This window comes from Vanellus vanellus, assembly GCF_965231255.1.
Source record: "Vanellus vanellus genome assembly, chromosome: 4".
Classification (NCBI taxonomy): Eukaryota; Metazoa; Chordata; class Aves; order Charadriiformes; family Charadriidae; genus Vanellus; species Vanellus vanellus.
The window spans coordinates 2,258,547-2,274,044 of record NC_138909.1 but is presented as its reverse complement, the minus strand read 5'-3'; the positions used below and the strand labels follow the sequence as shown (position 1 = coordinate 2,274,044).

The 15,498-nt window shown below is 42.3% G+C and overlaps 2 protein-coding genes across 2 annotated transcripts in view; one reads left to right on the top strand and one right to left on the bottom strand.

Annotated features, from left to right (window-relative positions):
* Positions 1 to 5,146, top strand: part of CCDC158 (coiled-coil domain containing 158) — a gene marked incomplete at both ends in the record, with an annotated part of 30,458 nt that extends 25,312 nt beyond the window's left edge. Inside the window, 3 exon segments of the mRNA XM_082482434.1 lie at positions 1,046 to 1,258; positions 3,747 to 3,848; positions 5,070 to 5,146. Of these exon segments, the coding sequence (XP_082338560.1) occupies positions 1,046 to 1,258; positions 3,747 to 3,848; positions 5,070 to 5,146 (392 nt within the window).
* Positions 5,147 to 10,973: 5,827 nt separating this feature from the next.
* On the bottom strand, positions 10,974 to 12,587 carry STBD1 (starch binding domain 1; the record flags this gene model as incomplete). The annotated part of the gene is made up of 2 exons (XM_082482547.1): positions 10,974 to 12,207; positions 12,344 to 12,587. The coding sequence occupies 2 exons, from the start codon at positions 12,585 to 12,587 to the stop codon at positions 11,405 to 11,407; spliced, it is 1,047 nt and encodes a 348-aa protein (XP_082338673.1). The 3' UTR covers positions 10,974 to 11,404.
* Positions 12,588 to 15,498: the final 2,911 nt, after the last annotated feature.

The window sequence follows — 15,498 nt, the reverse complement described above, 5'->3', positions numbered from 1 at the left end:
TACTAGTCTTAGCTGCCTTCTGTTTTCTTGCCCATAGTTTATCCGTTCTGTGAAAATTGCCTGCAGATGCTGATATATTTAATTGTTCTCTATTATTATTTAAGCCACTGTGATCCAGGGATAGGCTAGAACTCCTCTGTTTGTCCTGAGGAATATGTACTATGGGTTCTCTTTTTATATTTCTGAGTATTTATCTCCTGGGTGGTTACTGTCAGCCTTCTAGCAAACCTACTGCAACATGCTGGGATTTCTCCTAGCTTCCAAAATAGCTGCAAGTAGTTTTTTGGGTTTTTTTTTATGTAGAAGACTGGAGAAGTAATTGAACAAGGGGAGTTTGTTAGAACACACCACCCCCCACACACACACTTATTTTCAAGACATCTCAGGAGGGGTGTTAGGAGTAAGGAAACACTGTGGGAAGAAAGAGAATTGTACTAAATCTTCCCCTCGTTAGTTGCATGCAACCTTTTTTTTTTTATACACATGCACTGTGTGCCATACATATGAAAACATGGTAGATAATCTGTCGATTGCATATTTCTGTGCATATCCTGCTCTTTTCCTTATGACTCTCTTTCTGCCAGGAATTCAAAGCCTATCAATCAGTTATTGGAGAGGAGGGAAATGGCAGACCTGTGTAAGCAACATTGTTTTTTCTGCTTCTTAATACCTAAGTAATGAGATCCAAGGCAGCAGTAGCGTACAGGGAGTCTTGGGGTGGTTAGTAGCTGTGATACTCCCATCAGATTGGTTTGGAAGTAAACACAGAGCGAGTAGCCAGCAGAAGAAAAGCAGGCCCTACTTCCTCCTAGGCAGTTTTACTGGCCATTCTTCACATGATGATCACTTTAACAGAAACAAGCACGTTTTTGTGAAGAGGCTATAGTCTCCTGCTACCTTGGCTACTAATAAGGAATGGAAAGGATGAAAGAGTGCAATGAAGGGAACCCAACCCTCTAACTGTGTACAAAAATAACATCAAAGCTGGTATGGGGGGTTTCTCTTCAGGTATATGCTCACTGCTTTTTGCTTGGATATCTCCTAGGAAGTACATCCATCATCTCAGCAGCTCCTTGTTGTACGTTCTCCCCCAAGAAGGTCCCTCAGGAGGAGAGACACAGAGAAAGGTCTCCAGTACACTTGCTGCTAACCTCTCCACCCAATAACCTTGCAGCAGGTCCCAGCACCTCACCAGAGCACAGACCATCGGCAGGGAAGGTTGGCTCGCCAGAGGGTGCAGCCACAGTCCCCCAAATAAGTAAGTCTGGTCCCATTTACTGATCCAAAGAGCTTGGTTGGGTCCCTTCCCAGCTAGTACAGTAAGGGAGTTGTAAACGGCTGTAGGTTAAATTCAGCTGTTCAGCAATTCTGTAGAAACCAGTGGAGTCCTGCCGTCATTCACTGGTACGCTCTTTTACAGGTTACGATTGTGGTACTTGTACTTCATACTGCATTTATTTTTTTATATACCTCTGTAAAATGACACTTAAGGAATCTGTTCATGTTGCTGAACATAAAAACTAGTGATTCTCAAATGTACAGGGCTGACACATGACTGATCTTCCATTTTTTGATTACAGTGTGATTACAGCATGATTACAGCATGCAAACGTATTGAAACATAACTTACTGATGCTTCATTTTAAAGCTCTGCTTTAGTGGTTCTGGGCCACTTACCTAAAAGTGACTTGTTCTTACTTACATCAGACTGCCTTCGCCCTGTCACAGTTCTGTTCAAGTAGAAGGTTTTTTTCTGTGATAAATGAATTGTGAGTAAAATGTAGCAGCTAATTAATGTATTATACAAAGAGAAGATGCATAAGCCACTAAATTAAAGAACTGGTAAATTGCTCTAGTCAGGTAAATAAACTGTAGAGATGTGTAATGTCAATATTTGCAGTAACAGGCACCACAGTTGCCTGTTATTAATATTTATAATAGTTGTTGTGATTTCTGTAACACATTTAAAAAAGTTCTAGGGTTTACTGAAAATATTGATGTAAGGCCGTGTCTGTATAGCTCTTAAGTGATAAAAATAATGTTTCCTGCATCACAAAATACACATGAGGATGATGAACATTTCCAAGGTAGTCTGTTAATTACGGGCCAGCAAGCTGGGCTGTCAGGACTGCGTTATTACATTTAAGTGGCAGAAAGATCCCCAAATTAGTAGATGCAATGGGAAAAACACGTAAGCAACTAAATTTTTAAGTAAAACTTAACCAAATACCATCTTTAAACATTATATTTCTCTATTTTGCAAGGTCTGAAAATATAATTTCTCTTAAAGGGCTCATAAGCACTGCAGGTAGGAGTGTTGCACACCTAGCTCTAAGCGAGCACTGGTACAGGCAAAAATCTAACCATAGCTCCAAGGAGCTCAAAAGGACCAATGTTTCCTGCTTCTCAGGTGGATTTTTTTTTTTTTATAGTTTCAACCTAACTTCAGCATGTCTGTATTGTTATTTTATTCACGCAGACTTCTCCTCAGTCACTTTATCTTTTGCCTTTTGGAAATGTAAGGATTTTCTCTTTATGCAGAGTGGTATCTAAAACAGTGGGGCTGAGCAGTCATCCTGACTAGAACATTAACACTGTTGCTCATTGACCTTTGTTTACCCTGTTGGGCTGTGCAAAGATGAACTGCATATTTGTTAGCTAATCTGTATTTCTAATGCATGTTTAACAACTAAGAAATGCCTGTTCATAAGCAGAGCACAAATGTATTTCCCCATCAAAGCACTGAACTGGCTGTGTGAGTGAATATGTGCAAATTTCTGAACTTGTAGAGCAACACAGCTGGCCCTGCAGTGAGCCTGAGCTTTGGATTGTGCCTGGCTTTGTGGTGTGGCTATCTCTGCAGTTGGACATAAACCCCAAATTGTTTCCACAGGAGATCTCAGAGGTCACAACTTCACAACTGTGACTCTCAGTCAATTGCCAGTCATTGCTCAGTTCAAAGAGAAAGAGAAGTTGTGTCACTCTCTTTATTTTTTGTTGTTGGTGGTGGTTTTTTTGTTGTTCTTGTGTTTTTGTTTTTTTTTCATTGGTTTGGTTTGTTAATTTGGTCAGCCAGTGACCTCCATCTCTGGCTCCCCCCCCCCTTTTTTTTTTTTTGCCTCTTTTTATTTGAGGATTGATGACATTAGCGAAAGTAAACCGGTCCAAGTTCTGGTCAGAAGAGGCTCCAGGAGACTAATGGTTTGTAAAATACTGGTGTGACCGTGCCAGTCTGTGGGTGTTAGTGTTCAGTCAGACAGGCACAATGCCTATTGAATTCTCCACTGGTCTGGATATTCAAAGACTTGGGGTTTTGGGTTTTATTCCTGGCATTAGTAAGTTACATCTTTCTGTACCTTAGTTTTCCATCTGTAAAAACGCAACTGACACTACTGCTTTCCTTTGTACAACCCTTGGAGTTTTACTGGCAAAGAGGGACTTAAAAATTGTGGGCATATATGCTATTTTAGTAACATAAAGCACTCATTCTTCATTCCCCAAATGGGGTAATTTATAGGCAAAATAGAAATGCGGTTGTATATTGACTTGAACAAAAAAAAAAAAAAAAAACCACTAAGTCTAAATTTCTGTTAATAACCTTGGTTTTTTACTTATTTTCTTTGCTGATGGAAGTTTTATTTTTTGAAACCTTGTTTTCTAAGAACTTTATAAATTATTTCAAACATTTTATCTAATGACTTTTTTTTAATCTGTGATAACATATTGATGAATAATTTTCTGACTAGCTTCTCAGTCTATTGAAACTAGCGGGAATATACCTAGGAGGCTACAGAACAAGATGGAAAACCCGCAAAACCTGGTGGAATCACTGCAACTAAAAAACCAAGGTGCCAGAATTAAGCAAAAATATTCCTATTTTATTTAAAATACCCATACTCTCAAGGAACTGTTCTTGTTACCTGCCAAATCACTACTTGTGGTATTGCATGAGGTCAGTTTAGATGTGCTTGTTTTACTAGCAGTGCTGACTTCTACATTATCCTCCTCCTAGGAGAGTAATTAGATTAACTCCACAATGCACAGTTGTTCAGCCCCTTAACTCTAATAAGCTTCAAGATCCTTAACATTTCAAACATGGCAGCTGGTCAGGGGTGTCCTCGTGTGCTGTCGTTTTCAATTAAATGAAATTTTTAATAAGCTCATGACTCTTGTGGAAACTGAAAGGTACTCTGACAGCAGTAGACTCCAAAAACATAGTTTCCCAGCAGTGGCCTGAGAAGCATATCCTTTTCTCTTAATTTTTTTTTTTTTCTTTTAAACTCGATATGACCACAGTGATGATGGAGAACTTTTCAGGTTCTCTTCCTGCTCCCTTTGAAGTCACTGGCAAAATGCTCATGAACTCCTGTTGTGGTAGGATGCCAAGTCAGATGAAATTTCTTTTCTCTGGAGTGTTTTTTTATGGTGCATTCCAGTTGCCTTCCCCTTTGCCTCTTTAAGTCTCGCTGCATAGATTTTGGAAATGATTATTTCCCAGCATCACACAGCATACACGTGTCAGGGACACACAAGTGACCTGATTTAAGTAAAGCTATTAAAATTATTTATATTTGGTGTAAGGTGAGTGTTCTTATTTTTATTCTTTGCCATCCATGAACATCTTCAGTTTAGCTGTTTTCTATATCCACATAAAAATATATATTCATAGCTGTAATGTATCAAGAGTTAATATATAAAAGAGGAAGGGGGAAAGCCTTTTACGTACACACTAAGTAAAGTCATTTCCATGAGCATTGGACCAAAGGTATCGATTTCACACCATCCCATAAAAGAGATTCTGAAATCGATAGCATTTTGCAACTACTCCAGCATTTGGTGCTTTGGCTTCACGAAGTAGCTGAGGTGGTGCCTGTTTATAACTAGCCTTATCTTTTCTGTTAAGGCTCCACATATAAAGAGTTGCAAATTAAAGTGACATTTCTACGGGATTGATAAGTACAGTATAAATGCGGGAGGACATTAGAAAGCTTCAGGTATCTGCACCTGAGGCCTCAATGATTTTAACATAAGGTGGTGTTCAGTTAATCAGTTCTTGCTGCTATTTTCAGCCCTGTCATCAATGATCAGAACTCAGGAAATGAAGAAAGAGAAAGCAAAGGAAAAGAAGAAAAAGCTGTCTAAGTGAAGACATCGTATATATTAGTGATTACTTTCACGTATGTACATTGTATTTAAAATATGTCATCTTTTTAAAGATTAATAATAAAAGTTCTTACAGTTTTCTAATTCTTGCCTGGAACCATGACACTCTTTACAATTTTTACTTTTAAAAATGAGTGGGAAGTACAGAGGAGTAAAAATAGATCTAAATACAGACTCTTTCACTGGCATACATTTTCAGTAGCTGTGTGCTGTGAGGGACACTGGCACGGGACACTGCTGACTGCTTCAGCTTCCAGTATTTCTTTCATGTGTTCTGGATCTTGCACACCATTTCAGGTCCTGGTTTTCAGAAACTTAGTTTTGAAATGGTTTGTTGGGCTCCTTCTTTTTTTTTTTTATTTTATTCTAAACTAAATTGGTTTCCCGTCTCTCCATATTTCATGCTATTACTTCAATAAATTCTGATTCATCTGGATGTCCCAAAACTGCCAAGTATTTCCAATAACAGCAGAAAACCTGCCCGTGGCTCCTGTTAACGTTGAGATAGTGTTGAACCACATACCTACAATGCAAGACTGCACAGATTTCATCCTATGCCATGATTCATGTAAGCAGAATGGACTCATCGAGTGTTATTTTTTTTTAAGTAATTTTCACTGCTTGTTCAGGTATTTGGCCTGATTGGTTATACAAATGGAGAGTCCACAGTCTGCTTTGGGATTAGCTTTGTAAGCATAGCAGTTGGTATTTTGACTTAAAGCTGAGGGTGTGTATGTTCCTAGTTTGGGACTTTTTGTCCTTCCTCGATCTGTGTGCGCGTATAAAAACTAAAGTAGCTGAAGTCTAGGCAGAAAATATACATACTGAATTTATACTGACTTTTTTTCCTGTAACAGTCTAATATGACTTAAATACCAGGCTCCACCACCCATATTAAGAAATTTGCTAAAATAGCTGGGCATATTACTTTAAGTTGTTCTCCAAAATGCTCTTCAGTTGAGTCAGCAATACAGGCAACCTTCCCTTAATACAAGTGCCTAAGCATAATGTTTTCAAAGGCTAATACTAGGGTAAGATTTAGTAATAAACAGGAAGGCAGGTTGAGCAGACCTGGCATGTATGAATTTATTTTAAAACTTCTATGTCTTGTGACATTTGAGGATTTTGCAGCAGCAGGCAAATGACTTACTGCACTTAAAAGAATTGACAGGCTATCTGATGGTAAAAACAATTTTGAAGTAATAAGTTGAACAAGATCACTAAAAGATCAGATTGATGTTTAAAGCTTCATTAGTGTTTGACAGTATCTCGGGGAACAAGGTCTTTGCTGAAAAAAAGACAGGGAAGGAAGAACTTTGTACTTGCCTGAAATTGACTACTTTTCCAGAATTGGCCATTTGTTGGGTTTTTTTGGTTGTTTGGCTGGTTTGGGTTTGTTGTGTTGTTTTTTTTTTTTTTTTGCCTGGGGAGTGTTTATGAAGAGCAGATGAATATTGCTGCCCTTTCAGAGTCTAACAAGGCTGGTTGAGAAGCTGGTCACCAAAGCTGTTGGCCTGGTAGTAGGGGAGTCCTTGCAAACAAACGGTACTAACAAAACAACAGGTAAGATGGCCCTCTGCAATAAATCGGTACCCAAGCAGAGAAAATTAGACTAGCCCCAGGGTCAGCAGGAGGTGCCAGTGGGGCAGCTTCACTAGCGTTAGTGTTATTCCTCATTATCTGCTTTCTGAAAAGCCTTTATTGCCTTGGATTTGTGGCAGCGTGGAATGCCATGCTTCAATTCCAGGGGCTTAACTGGTGATTTTTGTCCAAACCAAGTGATTTGTAGCTACAGTTCAGCAATAGTAGCTTCATGAGCACAAGCCGTGCAGATACAAGCTGGGTTTTGTTGACTTTAACGCAACAGAACTATATTCGGAGCAAATACAGTCTCTGAGATTTTTTTTAGTTTGATGTCTTCTTGTGTGGGAAGAAGAGATTAGTGAGTTGTTGCTAAACTGTCCTTTGTTATTGTCAACACTATATTGGTTTAGCCATGATTTCAGCTAATCATTTGTCTGTCTTGATATTTTTTTCCACTGATGCTGTCATTTTTGCAACAGTGTTGCAAACTTAGTCCTAATGTTAATGAAGACTTCTCCCTCTCCTAGGAATCAGTTGCATTGAAAATGAAAGTGTCATTTTAGATGGTTTGTGTATCACAGTTTGGACTTGTTATAAGTATTTCACAGATCTACCAAAGTTATCATAAGAAAAGTGTAGAGAATGAAGGCACGTATAGCCCAGGAGCCTGGAAAAGGTCAAGGAAAAGAGCACTCTCGGTTGTGTGCAAGGAGCCAAGCTAAAAAGAGTTTCAAACAACTCTAGCACTGTGAGAACAGAAGGGAGCAGGTGGAGAGGTACAAATAGGCAGAGAGAAGGGAGATTTGCCAGGCAAAAAGGCAGCTTATCATCCTCGTGCTGGAATGCAGTGGATTTGGGAACAGGTCTGGGCTTCCTCCTTGCCACCAGCAGAAGGAAAAGAATTGTCCTGGGGAGGCGAAAGGGTTTCAGGCTCCTGGGCCCCGGAGCAGCTCTCTATATCCTGGGTTTTGCAGCACGAATAGCACTTTGTTATTCCGTGTCACGCAGGTGGATGACAGGATGGACAGGAGGACTGGTAGGCAAATCTTGACCACAGCAGGACACCACAGATGGCAACCAGCCCCCTAGAGAGAAAACCTGCTGCCAGTCTAATATTTTTGAATGGATCATGTGGAGAGACTCCGAACAGTAAGTTTAACTCCCAGAGAGAATGTGGGATGGGCATGGTTTTTGCAAAGGCACCTGCAAAGCATACAGGAAGGAAACAAGGTGTGATGCGAGTTTCTGTATGTGACTTTTAAACTGGTCTATGTCCAGTACCCATTCCAGCCTCAGGCTGTCTGCTCAGCTTACCATCCAGCTGCATCATTTAGCATTTGTACACCAAACTACTTCACAAATAGGAGTAGATTGTGTTTCACCTATAAGTAATCCAATTGACTAATGTGTCTGAAGTTTGCTGTCAGCGGCATGAGCAGGTGAACTTAAAAGGGAGATCTTTGGTTGCAGTCTTTCTGGCTTTGCCAAGCTGTAAGTCAGGCAGTTTATTATTTACTTTTAGATATCCTGAGCTGCTGGGCTGTTATGTCCATGTAGGAATGTCAACAAGAACTTGTTTCTCGCATGTAGCTTCCCTAGTCTCACAGTCAGGACACCATAGGCATACCAGCCCGTTCTAGCATAATCATTTTTGTGCAGCAAGGCAACTTTGTTTAAATCCACCCTCACACTTGAGTGAATAGATTGTTCAACAATGAGAAATCACCTCTCTAAAATGGAGAAAATACAAATCAGCTCCACCAGTAATACTGAAAGCCAGAGTTCTTGCTTTCGCCATACATATAACATTTAATTTACATAGCATAGGCCATGCTGGGCAAACAGCAATGTGAACGGAATAATAATTTAGAGCTTATAACAAAAGCGCAGTCCAGTTCTTTGTAGAAACCTTGCTTGATCATTCAGCAAGACGATGCAATGATGAGGACTATATACATTGTGGGATCAAAGCGCAGCATGTTTAATTAAAAAAAAAATGTTCTTAATTTGAGAGACTTCTCTGGGTAAGTCGGTTTGAAACATGTTCATCATTGTATTAGAGAATCTATTCTAGTGTAGGTTAAGTGGCTTTCTAGTGAATATCTTAATCTAATACCACAGTTAATCTTCTCAGACAATGTATGTATAAATACACTCAAATGGCAGTGACTGTTGGACAAGTGCTTTTTAAGTTGTCGGTATCTCACTGTTTGAAGAGCTTGCATTAATGCAAAAAAGAATTGTAAACAGCTTGAAACAACATGTTTTGCTTTGACTTCGGTGATTTCTGAAGATCAACTTCTATTTCAACTGTACCTCTGTATATTAGGTATATCGTTCACTTAAATTTTTGTTAGAAAAGCTACATGCAAAAAATTCAATTAAGATACAAAGCCATTAGTTCCAGCATAATTTTATCCATTCAGTTAAAACTGTAAGTTACTGACTGAAACCCACACAAATGTTTTGTGTACTCAGTGGTGGTGCTCATGGACAGAACTTAAGAGCTTTCTGTTTATACACAGTAAGTGTAGTCATAATGAAACAGTAGAAATATCTGTTATTGTGAAGTAACAGCCCCCAAAATGAAATTAGCTTCATGTTAATATTTATTTTTCAACCCAGGGCATGCTAACTATGTCCTATTTTCCTTTTATGTTCATACAGTAAGTATTAGTTTCCTGTTAGAGTTGAGGACTAGTGTGTGTGCATCCCCATGTGTTTAAGACCACTGAAGCAGCATCAACCACCTGCTGAACTGTCACCTCCATCCTCTCTCTTTGAAGTCAGTTGCCAGAAATGACACCACATTCCTTCCAGACCTGCAATACCTTTCACGCAGAAGTAGGTACAGGGATACTTTTCATCCTGGACAAGCAGTTAACAAAAAGCTTACAGCCAGCCTTGAGTTTAGCTCCCACCCAACTTTCTCTTGCATAAAAGACCTCTTGAAGGAAATGAAATATATTCACCTGAATCTTTAGGTTGCTCGAGACAAGCAGAGAGCAAATCTAGTGTCTGCAGAAGTAACTGACCCACAGAACAAGTTGCTCTGTCATGTAGCAACACCTGGGAGGGGCTTATTTTACATGAGAACATGATAACTCCAGCTTGCTAATGCAGTTGTATATTTGCCTTAGTCTCTCTCCTTCCTCTCCCTCCCCTGGACATGTCCCCCAAGATTTTCTTTAGCTGTTTTGTGGCTATGCCAGTGTGAGCAGGCAGCCCAGCTCACCCGCAACAAGTTTGTTTCACGAAACAGCTGGTACTGATGTCACAGTAACATTTCAGGCACTTGCTCTTCACAGGAAGTAAGCCTCTGAAGCTCATCTCCCAGTCTATCACCAAAATCCATTCTTTTTCACATATTCAGACTGCTCTGCTAGGCAAAGCAGGAGACAATTAGCAGAGGCAGTTAGATCAGCAATGTGGTTTTGAGGTAAACGTTCCAGACCGAAGTGCTAAGTTATGCACTTACAGAACTACAAAACTCTGCTCTTCAGACCAAGTTCACTCTAGGGAAGTGACAATTGCAAGCTAGAGCTAGGTTCCTCGTTATGGGAAGAGGAGCTTGCTCGAGTAGCATCATTTACTTGTAACCAAAAACACAAAAAGCAGGCAAGCAGAGCAGCTTTCTGCTTCTGTCGTATAAAAACATACCAACTCAATGAAGCTGTAAGTATTCTACTTTATCTGGCTTACCAGAAAGCCACAACTTAAAACAATTATGTATTGAAAAGCATAGTCTTGAGGGGAAAAAAAAATAAATACAATTTTAAGCTAAGTTGTTGCTAACAATTCGGGGGTATTGTTCCTAGGTAGGCAGAATATGCCACTGAACTCTGTTTCAGGAACAATTGTATTCCCCAGCCATTACAGCAGTCTGGTTTTTTTTAAAGCCTGCTCCCACCCGGACAAAGTAATTCATTAAGCCCAGAGAGCCCTTTCTGACCTTTGCTCTTCTCTCAGCAGGATGATCTGACTAAAAGGGGCCCATCTACTGAGCCTTCGTTTGAGCCGAGGGGCTGCCTGGAGAGTAGGGGGTAGAGAATCAAGTACTTTAGGGTTAAACTTCTGTTACTCTAAAGAGGGCCGGGCACTTGTCAGGAATCCTTCAGCACTTCAGATTGCAGGTCAAGTAACTCGCTTCCACCCAAGTTATTAAAATGAGTCAGTTCACTGGTCAAGTTGTAACGGACTGTCAGTCTGAAAGTGTTTATTGTTTACTTAATGCATTACATAAGTTAAAACACTTAAGTTCTTACTACAGTATAGGTAACCACACTTCCTTGTATGCTGCAAAAGCCCTAAGCGGTCGGTACAAAGATGCATCCCAAAGCCCCACTCAAAGCAACACAGACTCGAGTCCAGGGTCCAGATCTACCTGGACAGGCAGCTGCTTGGAATGCTGCTCGTGCCTTCATAGCCTACCTTGCACATCTTCAGAACGCGTTTGAAGTTGATTTTTCACGTTGCCAAATGATTTCCTGAAGGGGACGGTAGAGATGTGCTGCTCACACAGTTTCACCAGGTTTGAGACGGTATTTACAGAGCTCTGCACTTGAGAAGGTCTCCTACTGAAGAAGGGGTGAAGTTTAGGGGCTCTGCAATTAATCTAAACAGGTTTGCCATTAGATAAGCAGCTTCCAACGTCCCATTAATGGTGTCCCCACCACTGATGAACAATTTTATCTTCATGTTCAGTCACTAGGGTCCTATTACCGCATTCTTCCCAACGTCTGACCTTCTCATTCTCCACCAAGATAAATTTCCACTCCACTTTGGTGTCTACTGGCAGACTAACGGATTCAGACCAGAAGCCATCCTTGTCGTACTTGAGGGGAACATAGCTGTGCCACTGGCCAAGACACTCGTGGTCACCGGTAACACCAATCAGCTGAGCGTCAGAGTGGGTGATGTAGTGTACGCGGAAAGTCACGTGGATATTTTGAAACATGGGGGGCACAGCTGCAACTCTCTTGGCTTTCAAGTCCCCATCAGGGCAGTCTCCTTGTTCCCATTCCTTGCTGTCGGGGTCTTCCACGCTGCCGTTCTTGCCAGCCTCTCCCCAGGCCAGGTGCTCAGAAACCACTTCCCACTCTTCGTTGTCCCAGTCCCTACTCTCCGCTGGCTGACCTGGCTGCTCCTCGCTTCTGTCCTTACAAACATCAGCAGAGGCTCCTGACGAGTTCATCACACACCATTCATCACTTTCCTGTCGCATCTGGGCTTTCAACTTGCTGCCGTGCCTATCAGCTGGATGCTCCTTGGAATCGGTGGCATCCTGCTTCGGGACCAGCTGCTCCGTCTCCAGACGTTCACCAGAAACTCCACCACTTGGAACACGGTTGAGCTCCTTCCTCGCTCCAGCCGCCAGGTCCTCTCCAGGCTTCCGAGAGCCAGACAGGGCACCAGCTTTGGCCTCCAGCAGCGCCCGCTCACCGCTCGCCACAACATCGCCTAAAAACGACATAGAAATCAACCAGGAACGGTTTAAGCAGCGCAGAGAAGCTCAGCAGCAGCACAGCCGAGCCGCCCCCGCCTGGCTCGGGCACACCGAGACACGCCGACCCCCGGCTCCATCCCCGCCCGCTACCTGCGGCCGCCGCTTCGCCCCTCGCCTGCGGGGATCCCTCGCCGCCCTCCTCTCCTCTCCCGTCCCCTCCGCCGTACCACAGCCAGGCGACGAGGGCGGCCAGCAGCCCCACCACCAGCGCCGGCCACAGCCCCGGCCACAGCCAGCCCCAGCCGCGGGGCTCGGCGGGGAGAGCGGCGGCGTGGGGGAAGCGCGGCGGGGCGGCGGGCTGCCGCAGCACCGGCGGGCCCCGATCGCGGGCCATGACCGGGCGCTGACAGCGGGGCCGCGGCCACCACCCCCCCCTCCCCCTCCTCCGGTGCCGCTTTAAGGCGGACTCCGGCCCCGGGGAGGAGCCGCTCCCCGGGGGCGGGAGGAGGCTCCCCGTGGCGCCTGGCGGGGCCGGCGGGGCGGGAGGGGAAAAGGGAGGTCAGCATAATAAAAGAAGTCACAAGTTAGGTGAGAAAAAGTTGAAAGGCTTGCTTTCTCCTCCTCCACACCCCCACCTCCCTCACCCCTCCCTTTTCTGCCGTTTCTCCCCTTTTTCCCCTTTTCATTCCTCATTTTGACTCTACAGCTAGGCGCTCTGCAGAAGGTAGACGCGCTGCAAGGGGGTTAAGCCACAGATAATGCAAAAGTGAAGGGAGACGACATGCAGAAGTTGAGGGCTGAATGCTTGAGTTTCTTTCCTATTTGTATGAAAGAAAGCATTGGAGCTGCAGAGATTTATGAAGTTTAATTCTAGCAGTACCAGTGGGCTTACATTTACGTGCTCTTACAGGGGGGTGCTGAGAGTGACAGATTTGCTTGTACTTTTAATGCTTGTACTGATGAAAATCAGGCTTTCTCTGGTATCCCTGAGGAGTGAGATGAATTTACTGTTGATTTTGTAACTTCTGCATCATACTCTAATGACTACAATTGGATTTCTTAACATTGTCCTGCTCTCCTGTCTTCCGTATTATGCTCAGGAAGCTTTTTTGGACTACCAGGACTTCAGAGTCCATTAGTGCAGAGAGTATTTGATATATATTTTAATTTACCTTCATTTAACTGCCCAATTTTCTTCTTGAAGTGATGATGTAAAATTCTGTTTCAAAATTAAAAGGTTATACAGATAAATTTTACTAGAAAACAAAGAAATTTAGTAAATGCAACTTACAACTTTGTATTTGAATTGGTAATTCTGGAGTGACAAACTGTGAAAATGATTATCAGTTTAGACTATTAACACCAAGGATTAACACCAGAGTAGGAGTTAGGGGAGGCAGTTCCACTCAGGTTTTTTGACTGCTGTCTTTTTTAAATCTAGTCTCTTTTTCTGAACAAAGGTGTTGTCATTGCTTGATTTCAAAAGCCCACCGATGAGACTTTATCCACTATCTCATTAGAAAAGAGAATGGCTAAGTGGATGTCCCAATAAGTCTATTTCCAGTGTGTGAACTTCTTAATCTTTCAGTGTCATTTAGAGCAGTGCTGCCTCAGCTTAACAGGACAGTAAATGTCATTCGAATTTATAGAAGCACAAGTGTGCAGTCTTTGCGGTGAAGTTCCCTGACTGATAGGGTATATGATGGCCTGTGAGAATACACAGAATTCATGATCTAAATATTTTTCCTTGCTTTGCTTACCACAGTAGCTAAGCCACCTTCTCTGAAGCCCTCCTCCAACAAAGTGCTGAGCTTGTGTTTAAGTAAAAATATCTATTTTTGTACTTTGATGTGTGGGATGCGTTCAGGCATGTGCTAAACGTGCACTGCTCAGATCTTCTGCTCAATAATACAGTGAAAGAAAAGAGCTGAGAAGCTAGGACCTACCTGGGCACTTTCTCAGTGAATGTGGCTTTGGGTACACTCTTTTACCACTGTCGATGCTTCAAGGTGCAGCTTAGCCTTGCAGTATAAAACAGACACTTGACTGCAATGAGTTGTGTTAACTACTGAAACTCTTTGCATAATAAATATTTTTGCAGTTTACTCCTATTCCTTATTTCTGGCCCTCAAAACAGAGACAGTCCCGTGCTCTGTATTTGTACACCACCTTGCTCAGCTGGGATTATCAGTTAGCGTACCTACATGCTGCTGTTCTTCAGGTAGTATGTGTGTACTGCAAATTAAAATCCTTAGTCATCTCCCTGAATCGCAGCAGACAAAAATCATTAATTATTGTATCATTACGCTAAAAGAGCATCCTTCTGCCAGCCCTCAGCACAGATGAAGAGATAGTGTTTGGAGCTGCAAACCCCAGTATTTATTTTCTTAAATATATTTGATGAAACAGCTTAAGAAGAGACATCAAATTAACACAGCTTAGAAGTGACTATGACAGAAATCCTTAAGGAGGTTTATTTTGAAGACACAAAAATGCATGTGATGAAAGGCAGGGGGCTGCTTTAATGAGCAAGAACAGAGCAAAGGTCTCCTCTGGTTCTGTTCATCTTCCACACTCATTCAAGTCTCTTCTGTTGCCAGACTCTTTCACCGGGTATCTGCAGAAGAAACTAAAGCAAAGCACACAGATTGCTTTGAGTGCTCAGAGAGTAATTGTTGTTACTAGTAAAGCATTTGATTGATTACAAAAAGAGGGAGTCACAAAGGACCCAGGTGCCACCACAGACAAGCTTGCTGCACAGCCAGGCAGGGAAGGACAGTTCTGTAACCCAGATCCCAGTTTTTCATGCAAGTCCTACGTAGTTCCCAGAGGGGACATGCTATTTTTGCCCAGTCACTTCCAGGTACCATGAGCATCTACTGATGCAAATGCACTTTGAGTGCTGTGATCTCCTAAACCAGGGCCATCCTTGTAATCTGCTGTGGAACAGACACTGTTCAGAGGTGAGGGAGGTTTTTGTGAGCAATAAGTTTGGCTTTATCAATGATCATTTGCTTTTGGTGGCTGCATGTGGGTTGCAGGACCTGAAAAGGCTTTATAATTTGCAAACCTCCTGGTAGGATTGCACTTTAGTATAGCAGAAGTCCACGCTGTTGCAGAAAATTTGTCCAACACTTTGGCTCCCATGTCCGCACTGCCTGTTTTGTGCAGGCCTTTGCTTTCATGGGACCATTGAAGTGGGTCAGATTAGGTAACTGATCCAGCTGAAAAATAACACAGAAAATTTTAAAAATTGTTTCTTTTCATCCGCACAAATACTTTTGCCAACAGAGGAGAGAAAACAG